Source organism: Ovis aries, chromosome 5 (assembly GCF_016772045.2).
Source record: "Ovis aries strain OAR_USU_Benz2616 breed Rambouillet chromosome 5, ARS-UI_Ramb_v3.0, whole genome shotgun sequence".
NCBI classification, from domain to species: domain Eukaryota; kingdom Metazoa; phylum Chordata; class Mammalia; order Artiodactyla; family Bovidae; genus Ovis; species Ovis aries.
In genome coordinates, this window is record NC_056058.1 from 98987269 (window position 1) to 99002361 (window position 15093).

Below are 15093 nucleotides of genomic sequence, written 5' to 3' on the forward strand. Positions count from 1 at the left end.
TAAAGGTGAATGCACAGCCTGATAACTGGGGATCTAAATGACATAGATTTACTCATTATGTATGTAACAAAATTTTATATGCACCAGGAGCTTTTAGACTATAGAATCTGACCTTACAAACTAGCTTACATAGAAAACATAGTTACTCTTTACTCATGTGTCCTAACCTAGAAAGTGTTGCACCAATGCTTTTTAAGATGTTCTTAAGACAGATGAGTTCTCAACACAAGCTTAACAAATCTGAAGCACCACCCTAGAAATACAAACCCATGAATAGAAAAATTGTTTTACCAGAAACAGGTTATGAGCAACTCTTACCAAAGTAGTACTACCGGGAGTTACAGTGTTGACCCAAAGAAGACACTGGTTTCTCATTAAGCTTTTCATTAATGGGTCTCAAATTCCGTGACAGATTTTTGGTCAAGTTGTTTTCCTTAAAAAGTACTGATTTTAAGAACTAATAACTTAAACTGCCACACACAAAATATATGGTCCTCAAAGATTCTCCTTTCCTTCTGAAGGTTTTATGATGCATTGTTATTATTAACCAGTCTTTTGCTATTAAACTTGAATGGCCCATTGAGACAAACAGTTCTGAGACTGTTCTTCCACCACTGATTAAGACTTGGGGTGGCAGGTATTGGGGATAACATTCATCCAGCCTTCTGAGCGTTCTGGGCAGACATGGTGACCTCCCCAGCTCCAGCTGCCTTCTTGCCCACTGCTTTGATGACACCCACAGCGACCGTCTGTCTCATGTCACACACAGCAAAACGGCCCAGGGGAGGAAGTCAGAGAAGCTCTCAACACACGTGGGCTTGCCAGGAATCATATCAACGACGGCAGCATCACCGGATTTCAAGGATTTAGGGCCATCTTCCAGCTTTTTCCAGAACAATGATCAATCTTCCCCTTCAGCTCAGGAAATTTGCAAGCAATGTGAGCTGTGTGACAGTCCAGCACAGATGCATATCCTGCACTAGATGGTTCAAAATAATCAGCTGAGCTGTGAAGCCAGCGGCTTCCATTGGTGGGTCATTTTTGCTGTCACCAGCCATGTTGCCATGATGAACATCTTTGACAGACACGTTCTTGACATGGAAGCCCACATTGTCCCCAAGAAGGGCTTCACTCAGTGCTTCATGGTGCATTTCTGAAGACTTCACTTCAGTTGTTACATTGACTGGAGCAAAGGTGACCACCATGCCAGGTTTGAGAACATCAGTCTCCATGTGACCCACAGGGACAGTACCAATACCACCAATTTTATAGACATCCTTGAGGCGCAAACGCAGGGTCTATCAGTTGGGTGAGTTGGTGGCAGGATGCACTCCAGAGCTTCAAGCAGGGTGGTCCATGGGCACCCTGGATGGTGCCATCCTTACGGGGGACTTTCCACCCCTTGAACCATGATGGCCTGTTAGCACTTGGCTCCGGCATGTTGTCACCATTCCAGGCAGAAATTGGCATAAAAGCTACTGTGTCGGGGCTGTGGCCAATTTTCTTAATGTAGGCGCTGACTTCCTTAATAATTTCCTCGTATCTCTTCTGGATGTAGGGTGGCTCCGTGGAATCCATTTTAACTCCAACAACTAGTTGTTTCACACCCAGAGTGCAAGCCAGAAGGGCGTGCTCACGGGTCTGCCCACTCTAGGAGATGCCAGCTTCAAATTCACCAGCACCAGCAGCAACAGTCAGAACAGCACAGTAAGCCTGGGAGGCGCCTGTAACCACGTTTTTGATGAAGCCTCTGTGTCCGGGGACATCAGTGATGGTAACACAGCACTTGCTGGTCTCAGATTTTCACAGGGAGAGAGAGCAATGGTGATACCATGCACGGTCAGCTTTCAGTTTGTCCAAGACCCAGACGTACTTGAAGGAGCCCTTCCACCTCAGCAGCCTCCTTCTTGAACGTTTCCACTCTTCTCTTGTCAATCCCACTGCATTTGTAGACTAGATGGCCAGTCACGGTAGACCTCCCTGAATCTACGTGCCCAATGAAGACACAACAGTGTTGATGGGGGTCTTTTCCTTTTCCATTTTTGGTTAGGTTTAATGGTGGTTTTCAAGACACTTGTGTCCTGGTGGCAAATCCGTTGTGAAAGAGTTTTACGACTGTTTGATTATCCACTTTTCTAAAGAGTTCTTTCCAGTGTTTTGTTCCCTTTTCTATTAAAATATATATCCTTTATTTATTGTTGTTCTGTGGGAGTCTTTTTAAAAATGTCTTGGACATTAGTTTTTTCAGCTTTTTACTTTTTCCACTGTCTTCTAACATTGTGGTTGTCTTTTCTGTCTCTCAGTTGTTCCTTTGGGTGATCAAATTTTATTAATTTTAATTAATTTTATAGCTTGTGCTTTTTGTATCCTTCTTTATGCAGTCTTTTCCTACTTCAAGGTTGTGAATATATTCTACTGTTAATCTCTCACACTTAGATCTTCAGTGCATCTAGAAGTGATTTTTGTATATAACGTAAGGTAGGGATCAAGATACATATTTTCCAGATATGGAGATATAAAGTAATCGATTACCCTTTACTTAAAAGCCACCTTTTTACACCCCTAGTGTCTCCTTTGTCATTATCAGATGAGTGTGCAAGTGTGGGTTTATTTCTGGGTTCTCTACTCTGTTCTATTGGTTAATGTGCGGACACTCACGCTAATACCCTTTTGTATTGATTATTACAAGTTGATAGTAGGTTTTGATACCTGGTGGCATATACCTTTCAATTTTGTTTCTTCTTTAAGATTCTTTGGATAGATCTTAGCACTTCAGCTTCCCATATGAATTTCAATTCCCTTGTCAATTAAAAAATTTCCTTCTGGGATTCTGTGACCACACGAAGGCTATAAATTAATTTAGGAGAGGTGGCACTTTTAAATCTTCCTATCTGTAAGCATGATACATTTGTTTCATTTATTTAGGTTATGATTTCCCTCAAATAAATTTAATATTTGTCCATGTAGAGGTTTTATAAAACTTGCAACAAAATTTTCCTTGGTACTTGATTTTTTAATGTCACTGTATTTTTTAGATTATTTCTGTATTTGGTTGTGCACATGATTTCTGTGTATTGATTGTATACTAAGCAACTTTACTAAATTCATGTATTAATTCTAATATACTGTGTTTCTTAATTTGAGTGCTAATGATACATATGCTCACTTTATAAAAATGTGTTCAGCTATACATTTATAACATGTGCTCTTTCTTTATATTTTCTATAAAAATTTTACCAAAAAACTCAAACTTGACGAAGTCGCTTGATGAATTTCCTTGCTACCAAGGAGAACTGGCAGACTGATAAAATACATATTTCCTAACTTTTTTGAGTGATAAAACTTTTGAGGATCTGATGAATGCCACAGTCTTCCTCTATAGCAGATTCATGGCTGTACAAACAGAATTTTAGGATTTCAAAAATACACAAAGTTTAATGCGGGCTCCCAGGGTTCCTGGATCCCTCGCGAATAAGTTTTGCCCTAGAATAGTGGTGTGCATAGCACTTTCTGTGACAATGGCAGTGTTCTACATCTGCCCTGTCCTACAGAGGGACTGGATGTTTAATTGCATTAGATTAACAGAAAACAACTTTATATGTGATGCAGCATTTCAAATACATAAATTCCATAGTAATTTAGTTTCTAAAATATTTTGTATATAATAACATAAAGTTTAATAATTAAAGTATACACTTGTTCTTAGTTTATTATGACTATGCCTTACTCCAAACAGCCATAAGTTTTAAGAAAACAATTTTACTTCTTGACATTCTTCAATAGATATCACTTACATACTGCTACCAATAGGTAGGCCATTTTTGTCTTGTAATAGATCCAACAATTTCCAGTGCTTCCACAGCGCTCAGTATCCCGAAAGATGCAAGAAGTTTCTTTTATTATTTTAAAAAGTACCGGTCCAGGTAGAGTCCCTATCAAAAATGCAATGATGATAAATTCTCCATGAAAACACTGTAGGCTGGAATCAGAATGATTTTTATCCCAAACTTAAACTTACATACTTAGTCATCATCACTCTAAACATACCATTTTAAATTATCTAAGCATTTATTTTTTAATAGGATTGTTAAAAACTGGAAACACAATTGTGTGTTTTTGAAAATCCTTATTCTTGTAGATATTAAAAAAAAACTAGCAGATTCTCATCTTCTTAGAATGGTACGCATACTCTTATTTAGTTCAGTTTGTCCTCAACCTTTTTGGCATCAGGGACCAGTTTCGGGGAAGACAGTCCTCCCACAGATGGCGGCAGGGGGTGGGGTATGACTCAAGCACATGACATTTCCTACGCCACCACTGATCTCACAGGAGGCAGAGCTCAGGTGGTCATGCGAGCAATGGAGTATAACTGCAAATACAAAAGAAACTTCGCTTGCTCACCTGTCCCTCATCTCCTGCTGTGTGGCCCGGTTCCTAACAGGCCACCAAACAGTACTGGTCCATGCCCTAAAGGTTGAGGACCCCTGATCTAGTTGACATCTCAACATTTTTGTTAATTTCTGAATTAAAAGTTTAGGAGGAAGTATTTAAAACAGAGATTCTAAATACTGATTTTGTGAATCCAATGTACCTCCCAAAAGATTTAAAATTCTGAAATTTTCAATGACTGAAAAATTAGTTTTGAAATGCAGTGTGTTATCTGTTATGTGTCGAGATATTGAGAGAAATAAGTGAAAAAGTAAATGCTTCGGTTTGTAGCAGCCCTAGCTTCAGAAGACCCCAGATCTAGAGGCATACTTGTGTGCTGCCTGAGGGAAATCTCTGTATACTCACAGAGAAAACATCTTCCCAGCAATAGTATCACTTTCAGATAAAAGTGAATGAAATCTTTAAAAAAATGAATAAGTAAATAAATAAATAAATACCACTCCAAAGACATTAGAGCTAGATTCTCAGAACTAACATATCTGGGTTCTCAGAACTAACATATCTAATGACTAACCTTCTTGCTCAAGAAATTGTGAATTCTTATGCATCATGACTTTGATGCCTATCAAGAAAGCTACCCATCACCAGATTTCCCAATCCCAGGGAGTGCTGGTACTCTGTCTACAATTGCTCAAAGTGAAATGAGGCCTATTAACTCTTTTTTTTTTTCTATTTCCCACCATGCTTTTTCCAATCCATGATAAATCTTTGTAACACTAACTCCAAGTATATCTTGATTTCTCTTTTTCATTACAACCCCCAGAACCTAATTTAATATAACCCAGACTAAGACTTCAGCAAGCACGTTTATCTTTTATAAATACTCTCTCCAGCAGCAAAGTTATCTTTTAAATGTAGAGCAAGTAATATCTATCATCTGCTTAAATTTTCTGAGAGCTAGAGACAGTCATATCTAAAAAATCACCACCTTATCCCACCCTCTCTCATTCAAAAATGCACCAGCCTCACTGGCTCCATTTCTGAGGTAGGAAACTGTCCACTTTCTACTGCTTCCTCTTTCTTATGCTCCCTCTACCGTTCAGAATCTATCTTTATCCACTGGATCACTGTCTAATCTGATCTAATCTAATCTAATCTTTCTCAATCAAAATAGCTATTTTGAACCCTGAATACTGATCTAAGAATTTCTCAGATGCCCCATTAAAGCCACACTTAAATTTTTCTACATTCTTGATCCTTATTACTGTCTGTCTTTGTCTAATCTTGTTTCTTTACCCCACCAATATTTTAAGTCAACTTCTTGAATCAGAGCTCCTAATATAGGCTTAATGTGGACTTGAAAGCTAGTTTTTGCACTTTAAAAAAGCCTGAAGTACAGAGTGCATCACCATCAGAAAAATCAATTTGCTCTTTGTATGTAAATCTTTTAAAATATCAGATACAGTATCTTTGGTAATGAAAAGATTTTAAAGCACTAATCTAGGTTAATGATGTCTCAAACACGCAAGAATGTAAAATATAGTTTCTGTGCTTATATGTGCTTTGTTTCAGCTTACCAAACCATTTGTATAAGCTTGAAGAATATATTTCTGATCAAAAAGATTTTCTTCTAGTTGAGTAAAAAATTAATATACATTTTATATGACAAGATGGATTTACATTAAGTATTATCTTTTTATACTGTCTCCTAAATTCTGTAAAGCATCTCCCCTATTCACTTTTTTGTGTCAGTTTATCATTATTATTTGTTTGAAATTCTATATATACATGTTGACACATATAAATCAAAAGAGAAACAATTCAATTCAGTTTAATAATAGATTGCCAAAAATCCATACCACATATTCTCAAAATCACAAACGTCATACCCATGGCCAGAGGACGCTGTTTGTCAGACACAATCCTGCAAGCAAACAGCAATGATATCATCAAAACAGCATTATTATTAGCTGTAGAGAATGCTTGCTAGGTTCAGGGGTATTTTTTTTTTTCCCTGTGCATCCATTAGACTAAGAATCTTTAGCCAGTTGACAGAATTCAATCTGGTTGAATTAATTACAGCTCTTCACATTTCCCCATATTTTGCCCTTTGCCAACCAACTTTAAAACTTCTTGCACTTCTCAAGAAGGAAGCATTTATGGCCCAAACTCTCTGCTCCAGTCTTTGCTGGAAAAAAGTGAATAGCACTACCTTTCCTACTTCTCATTTTTCATTCTGTGGGGCAGTTGTCTCAGATGTCTTCCTTTTGCCCCCATGAGATTCGTTCTCTACCTTTCTTTCCCTTGCTCTCTGCCTTGGGAAGCTGACTTGAATGGACTTCATCAGGGGACTCTCTCGCCTCTGGCTACCGATGGGGTTCTGCCAACGCTGTGCTCCAGAGTGAGAAAGGAAAGTGACGTCAAGGTCTTCAGCCCCAGGTTTCCTCCCTGAAGAGTTTCCCATGCTGACTAGGTCTCTAGGCAAAGCAGTCCCCTCTACAGGCCTCTCCTCTTCCTACCCTTGCTCCCCTTGGGTGTGGGGTGGTAAGAGACCTGAAGCTGTATACTTTGGGGTGCCTTGTACCCTGCCCACATTTTTAAGAGCCACTTTATTCAACCTTACTTGTTCTAATTGGAGAGTGCCATCTCTTTTCTGTTGGAAATCTAAATTTTACCCTCAGTATTCAAAAGTTGAAATAAATGAAAACATAACTTTCTAAAAATATATATAAAGAATGAAGATCTCTGTACTTTGTATAGGTCAAACCAAATATTCATTTTAAAAAGAAATCATAATGCATAATGTCATATATTAGTAGTTTGGAAAATAAACTAAAGTAAAAGTAATCAACCTTTGAACATTTTCAAAAGTAAAAAAAGCAAAGCTACATTTAAATGGATATTTAAACAAATCCTATGCTTATCCTTTATTTCCTTGTTCTGGAACTTGAATAATAAACAAATATGACCAATATTGTCACCTAAAAATGACTCAGTGTATTAAAATTTAGCATTTGGACAGTATTTTATGACTCTTTTGTAAAAAGTGAGATAACTCCACCTGTATCAACCTGATAAAATTACATACTCTTCTCTCAAAAGTTTACTACTAGGAAAATGAAAACAAATTTACCAATTCTTAAAGGATAATGATGTTTTCAAATAAAAAATAATTCAACTGATATTATGAGTAGATTCATTAAAGACATATAAAGGAAGTAAAGTGAAATTTTTTTGGTATTTTGTCTAAGGGGTAAGGCCATGATAAGATGGTTTAAGAATTTCATGGAATAAACAAAACATGTATTAGTACTCTTCCAAAATGGAACAGGCAGTTTCCAATATCTCTGATAACTTCTAAATTCATATTTTCAGCCCATATCTTTCTTAAGTTCTAGACTTCACTTCCTATCTTGCACAAAAGCATCCCCCTCATGCCCCCATCACAAGTAGAATCATCATCCATGCAGCTTTCAAGCCCAAAATTTAGAATGAGGCATGCTTTAAAAAGAGTATCCTTTCTCGCTTTCATCAAATCAATAATAAAATACTGTGATTTTTAAAAATAACCTTTTCCCCATCTCTGATTTTGATCTCTAATTCCACTAACCTATTCCAAGCCTGTATTTTTTTTTTTTTTGGCCTGAATAAAATGAAAGTTTCCTTACTTATCTCCCCCAAATAATTTTTAATGCTTTCAGCCCACTCTCTACATACAGCCATAGTGATTTTTTTAAGGTAAAATTTTGATTATTTCATTGCCCCACTAAGATCCTTCAATGGCTCATCAGTCTCATTGCACGCCACCTCATAACTTTTGCCTTTGTCATCCTCTTTGCTTACATTCTATCCACAACACTCTTACAAAGCTGTTTCTTGCGCTCAGCTCAGAGTCTTTGCATATATTGTTCCCACTGTGTGAAATTCTCACTCCCCACTTTGTAGGACTTAGTTAAAATGTGATTTCTTTAAGGATACCCTCTCTGAATCCCCAGGCTAATTAAGATTATCCCATAATTTTCTCTTGGCATTCTTCTACATTTTCTTTGCAGTATATTTTAATGTTATAATTTAACACTTATAAGTGAAACTACTTTTTTTTTTCCGGCCTTACAACTCTCCCAAGTCCATCAGAGAAGCAGGGACCTGGTCATTTCTATTGCTCTTTCAGTTCACCGTTTTCCCTGAAAGTGCTCATCCACCTTCTAGCTTTAATCCATGGTACCTATCTCAGGTGAGGAGAATACCTAGACATGTTAAAATAATGCGGAATGGAAGGGAAAGACATGAAGAACTAATTTTTCTTCATGAGCACCTTGATGGAGAGAGAACTGAAAAATCATACTTCTCTGTTTATACTTAAGCCTCACAGCTTCAGACAGGTCAAATTTGTCCAGAGGAAAAGGAATGTTGTCTTTCTTTGTTATTGTTTTGTCGCCAAGTTATGTCTGATACTTTTGCAACCCCTTGAGCTGTAACACACCAGGCTCCTCTTTCCACAGGATTCTCCAGGTAGGAATACTAGAGTGGGTTGCCATTTCCTTCTCCAGGGGATCTTCCTGACCTGGCGATCCAACCTGCATCTCCTGCATTGGCAGGCAGATTCTTTACTGCTGAGCCAACAGGGAAATACTACCCCTCATCAAGAACTGGCAAAAACATCAGTTCTTTAAGGGTCAGTTTTAGATCTGATCCTTAAAAATCTTTGAGGGTCGGTTTTAGATCCCTACTACACCCCTAAAAGCCCTGCTCTCTCTGGAATTTTGATCCCTCTAGTCCTCTGCCACCTTGTGCCTTTAATACATTTAACTCAGCTTTGCTAGTGATCTTCTGAAAGAGCACTGGCCTGCTGCTAAGTATTTCATCCTGCATCACTTCCATGACATAAATCATCACTTGATAATGACCTCACAATTTAGGTATTTGACTCTATTATTGTGTTTTTTAAAAATAAGTTTTTTTGAATTTGTATTATAATGCTTTGGAAAACTATAAAAAGAGCACATACTAGAGAGACATGCTTGTTTATACCCCTGCTCTCATCTACTTCCTTGATGCACTTAATTAGAATTTTACTTTTGTTGTATTAAATTCCTACATGGGTTGAGATTTATTTCTAAACTTAATGTCATTCTATTCATAAATCAACACTATACTGCTTCAGTGTTGAGCCTCTATGGTGCATTTTAGCTTATAAGGATAAGCCTGTTATTCGTGCCTCTTTGTCTTAGATTCCCAAACCACTCTTATTATTTTTCCAAAAAAAACTTTAAAATCAGGTTTTACACTTCAATAATTCTATTGGTATTTTCATTATCACACTAAAATTACACATTAACTTAAGGAAAATTGATATATTGGTAGTGTTAGGTCTTCCTATTCAATAATAGGAGATATACCCTTCCAAATTGTTCAAGTCAGTTTTTGTGACATTCAAGTATGTTTTGCTTTATTTTGAAATTATTATTTATCTTGAAACTCACAGGTGGTTGTAAAACTATTAATAGTACAAAGCATGCTGTGTACTCTCATCCAGCATCAGTAAATGGTGAAATCTTATATAACCATAATTATAATATTAAAACTAGGAAACTGACATTGGCTCATTGCTGTTAACCAAACTATACACCTTAATTTATTTTCATTTTTCAGTTAATAAATGTTAAATTTTTAAACTGAATTCATGTGTGTGTGTGTGTAGTTCAATGTATCTGTTATTTTTTTATATTCTGTTATCTTACTAAACATTTAGCAAAATGTACTGGCTATTATTTCTAATACAGTGTGAAAAAGAACTGGTAATATTGTTCTTAGAAGTTCTATTGTGGCTGGGTAGATAAGTACTGGAGTTCAAATCTCACCAAAAGTAAAGGATCTTATTTTTAACATACCTTTCTTTCAATTAAATCCTCCTGAAAGACTATACCCTAGTATCATTCTCAGAATAGATAAGGTCTTTAAAAAACTTACGTGGAGAAGGAAATGGCAACACACTCCAGGATTCTTGCCTGGAGAATCGCATGGACAGAGGAGCCTGGTGAGCTGTAGTCCATGGGGTCACAAAGTCATACGTGACTGAACAACTGATACTACTACTTCAAAAACTTAAACCTATCGTCAAATCAGCTAAGTTTTTGCTTGGTTTACAGGTAACTGTTCCTATCTACCTTTCTTAATAAAGCTATTGTAAAATATTTCTGGAGTTATTAACATTCAGGGTCTCTATTATTTTTTGGTGCACAAAATCTCACATATGGTTAAAAGTAAGTACAGGTGTTTTAAGAGACAGAGTCAAGAGAAAAATTGAACTTTAATAATCCTACAGAAAATTCAGATACTAGATATCTGACAGATATTTTAAATCTAGGGGACTAATAAGTCCAAGGAAACAAATGACAAGGTAGAGAATATTATCAGAGAACTAGTCTATTAAAAAGAAATAAAATTCTATAACATTAAAGTACACTAATTATAGTCAACTCATGGATGAATTTAAAAGCTAATAAGATACAGAGACAGCTAGAATTAGTAACCTAGGGTACGTAACTGAAAAAGCAAGTGGAAATATGATTAATACATTGGACATCAGTGAAAAAACTTAGGCTGAAGCACAGAGAATAAAAACAAATGAAACTGAAAGTAAAAGAGAGAAGATACATGGATATAGTGAAAGGTTAACAATTCGTGTAACTGATATCCAAAAGGTAAGCAAACTAAGAATGGAGCAGAAACAGTATGTGAAGAGATAAAGACAAGTATTTTCCAAAACCAATGACAGATACTGTGGTAGATAATTACTTGAGATGGCTATCATTGATTCTTTTTTCCCCTAAGACATGCATGTTACTCCTGATCTCAAGAAGTGGAATCTAATCACCCTCCTTTTGAAACATGACTTTCTGGACAAACAGAATGCAGAAGAACGGCATTCTTGGACTTTCAACCTGGATCAAATGGAGCCTTGCAGTTTACACTTGTAGCTTATGCCTGTGTCTCTTAGAACACTAAAACTTGCGGTGTTTCCTTTTGGAATTCTTGCACTTTGTTAGCAGACGTTTGAGTTACATAGCAAAGCCACTTGGCAACAGCCCTACCTAGGCTCCTAGCAAAATTCAGCCTAAATTATCAGCCATCTGGGACATCTAGCCCAGTTATGCTATCAGACAACTCAAATGTTATACGTCATCTGAGCACCAACTCCAGAGAAACCTCAAGCAAGAACTATTCTGTTGAGCCCAGTCAACTCACAGAACCATGAAATATGAGGAAAAAATGTTGCTAAGTGATTAAATTTGAGATGGTTTGTTACTGCTGTGGACTGACTTCCCTTCAAAATTTATATGCTGAAATTCTACCCCCCCAGTACTTTACAATGTCATCAAATTAGAGACAGGGTTTTACAGAGATAATTAAGTTAAAAATGAGGTCAGTTGGGTAGGCCCTAATCCAATAGAACTGGCATTCTTATAAGAAGAAAGAATCTGGACACAGACATTCACAGAGCGAAGACAATATGAAGACTCAGGGAAAGACAGCATTGAAAGGCATACTTGAAAGTATGAGAAAAAATATATAAATCAAGACTTCTGGGATGCAGCTAAATTTATACTTGGGTAGAAAAGGCATATATATCAATACACAGAAGACATAGGTGAATAAAATAAAAATACTAAAAATGCAGGAGCAAAATGATAGAAATTATAAAGATAAAAGAAGAATAATTTATTAGCCACATACACACACATTCAAATTTTAATTTAAAATATTCTCACAAATAAATTCTAGGCCCAGGTACATCACAAATAATTTCTTCTAAAGATTTAATTAAAATATAACACATAATAATAAAACCAGATTAATAATGATGCCCAAACCTAACAAGCACATTGATAAGAAGGAAAATTCTAAGGCAAACTTCAAGAAAAAAAAGGTCAACCTTATTCTTGAAAATGGAGCTTCGCAGGTGGTGCAGTGTTAAAGAATCTGCCTGACTGAAGGAAACGTAAAAGACATGGGTTCGATCCCTAGGTCAGGAAAATCCCCTGGAGGAAGAAATGGCAACCCACTCCAGTCTTCTTGGGGCTTCCCTTGTGGCTCAGCTGGTAAAATATCCACTTGCAATGCAGGAGACCTGGGTTGATCCCTCGGTGGGGAAGATCCCTGGAGAAGGGAAAGGCTACCCACTCCAGTATTCTGGCCTGAAGAATTCCATGGACTGTATAATCCATGGGGTCACAAAAAGCCAGACAGAACTGAACGACTTCCACGTTCCAAGGACTCTACAAAAAAACCTGCAGCCTGTCACAGTAATGAACCTTTATCTCCCTCTAGTGATAGCCTTTAGCAATCAATCATGTAAAGATAAAAATAGCTTCAGCTTGCCAGCAGGGAGCATAATTCTTCTGAAGCAACTTTGCAGCCTTGTGGGGTTTGCCTGTACAAACACCTACATTTTATCTCCTTCTTGGAACATATTTCAACTCGCTCAAACCAATGTCTTCAGTACTGGAATTCTCAGATCCCAAATAAAGCCTTTATCCTTCGCAGTTCTACTGTGGTGAATTTTCTTCTACATTGTATACAAAATCTGAAGTAATCTACCAACTAACTATTAGAAATTAACATGAATGCTGTCACAGGATACAGGATAAAGGCACAAGAATAAATTGCATTTCCTTCAAATCAGTAATAAACAAGTATATTATATTATACTGTTCAGTATATTATACTGCTGCTGCTGCTGCTAAGTTGCTTCAGTCGTGTCCGACTCTGTGCGACCCCATAGACGGCAGCCCACAAGGCTCCCCTGTCCCTGGGATTCTCCAGGCAAGAACACTGGAGTAGGTTGCCATTTCCTTCTCCAGTGCATGAAAGTGAAGTCACTGAGTCGTGTCCAACTCTCAACGACCCCATGGACTGCAGCCTACCAGGCTCCTCCATCCATGGGAGTTTCCAGGCAAGAGCACTGGAGTGGGGTGCCATTGCCTTCTCCGGTATATCATACTATGCTATACTAAATATGACAAATAGTTACCTAGGAATGAATCTATTGAAGGAGGTTTAAGACCTCCACTTTGGAAAAGAAAATTATGAAGCCTTATTGGAGAAATACATGAAAATTTACACAAATGAAGGAATCATACTGCACTGATTTATCAAGTGACTCAGTGTGGTAAGTAGAGCAATGCTCCCAAGTTGATTCAAAGACATTCCAAACCAAATCTCAGCATCTTTTTTTAATGGACATTGACTAGGTGATTTTAATCACCTAGAAATACAAAGTAATGAGCAAAATTCTCCAAGCCAGGCTTCAACAGTACGTGAACTGTGAACTTCCAGATGTTCAAGCTGGATTTGGGAAAGGCAGAGGAACCAGAGATCAAATTGCCAACATCAGCTGGATCATGGAAAAAGCAAGAGTATTCCAGAAAAACATCTACCTCTGCTTTATTGACTATGCCAAAGCCTTTGACTGTGTGGATCACTACAAACTGTGGAAAATTCTGAAAGAGATGGGAATACCAGACCACTTGACCTGCCTCCTGAGAAATCTTTATGCAGGTCAGAAAGCAACAGTTAGAACTGGACATGGAACAACAGACTGGTTCCAAATAGGAAAAGGAGTACGTCAAGGCTGTATATTGTCACCCTGCTTATTTAACTTCTATGCAGAGTACATCATGAGAAACACTGGGCTGGAAGAAACACAAGCTGGAATCAAGATTGCTGGGAGAAATATCAATCACCTCAGATATGCAGGGGACACCACCCTTATGGCAGAAAGTGAAGAAGAACTAAAAAGCCTCTTGAAAGTGAAAGAGGAGAGTGAAAAAGTTGGCTTAAAGCTCAACATTCAGAAAACGAAGATCATGGCATCTGGTCCCATCACTTCATGGGAAACAGATGGGGAAACAGTGGAAACAGTGGCTGACTTTATTTTGGGGGGGCTCCAAAATCACTGCAGATGGTGATTACAGCCATGAAATTAAAAGACACTTACTCCTTGGAAGAGAAGTTATGACCAATCTAGATAGCATATTCAAAAGCAGAGACATTACTTTGCCAGCAAAGGTCCATCTAGTCAAGGCTATGGTTTTTCCAGTGTCATGTATCGATGTGAGAGTTGGACTGTGAAGAAAGCTGAGCACTGAAGAACTGATGTTTGAACTGTGTTGTTGGAGAAGACTCTTGGAAGTCCCTTGGACTGCAAGGAGATCCAACCAGTCCATCCTAAAGGAGATCAGCCCTGGGTGTTCATTGGAAGAACTGATGCTAATGCTGAAACTCCAATACTTTGGCCACCTCATGTGAAGAGTTGACTCACTGGAAAAGACCCTCATGCTGGGAGTGATTGGCGGCAGGAGGAGAAGGGGACAACGGAGGATGAGATGGCTGGATGGCATCACCAAATCGATGAACATGGGTCTGGGTGGATTCCAGAAGTTGGCGATGGACAGGGAGGCCTGGCATGCTGTGGTTCATGGGGTCGCAGAGAGTCAGACACGACTGAGCGACTGAACTGAACTGAACTGAATGGCTGATGAATAAAAGAAAACATGTTCAATAATATTAGTCCTATGAATAAGGAAATTAAGATTACAATGAAATATCCACAGTTACACAAAAGTAGACTGCTAGAAGAACTTATGCACTTATGCAAATACTTTAAAAATTTATTAAAATGCTTAACATACTATGATTCAT

At 37.7% G+C, this 15093-nt stretch overlaps 1 protein-coding gene and 1 pseudogene across 1 annotated transcript in view; both read right to left on the reverse strand.

The window, feature by feature from the left end:
* Nucleotides 1-653: 653 nt before the first annotated feature.
* Nucleotides 654-2040, reverse strand: LOC101112565 (elongation factor 1-alpha 1-like; annotated as a pseudogene).
* Nucleotides 2041-3786: 1746 nt separating this feature from the next.
* SLCO6A1 (solute carrier organic anion transporter family member 6A1) overlaps nucleotides 3787-15093 on the reverse strand; it is a 96845-nt gene continuing 85538 nt past the window's right edge. Inside the window, exons 12-13 of the mRNA XM_027970643.2 lie at nucleotides 6249-6313; nucleotides 3787-3932 (exon numbers count right to left, since the gene is read on the reverse strand). Coding sequence (XP_027826444.1) covers nucleotides 3787-3932; nucleotides 6249-6313 — 211 coding nt within the window. The remainder of the gene's footprint in view (nucleotides 3933-6248; nucleotides 6314-15093) is intronic.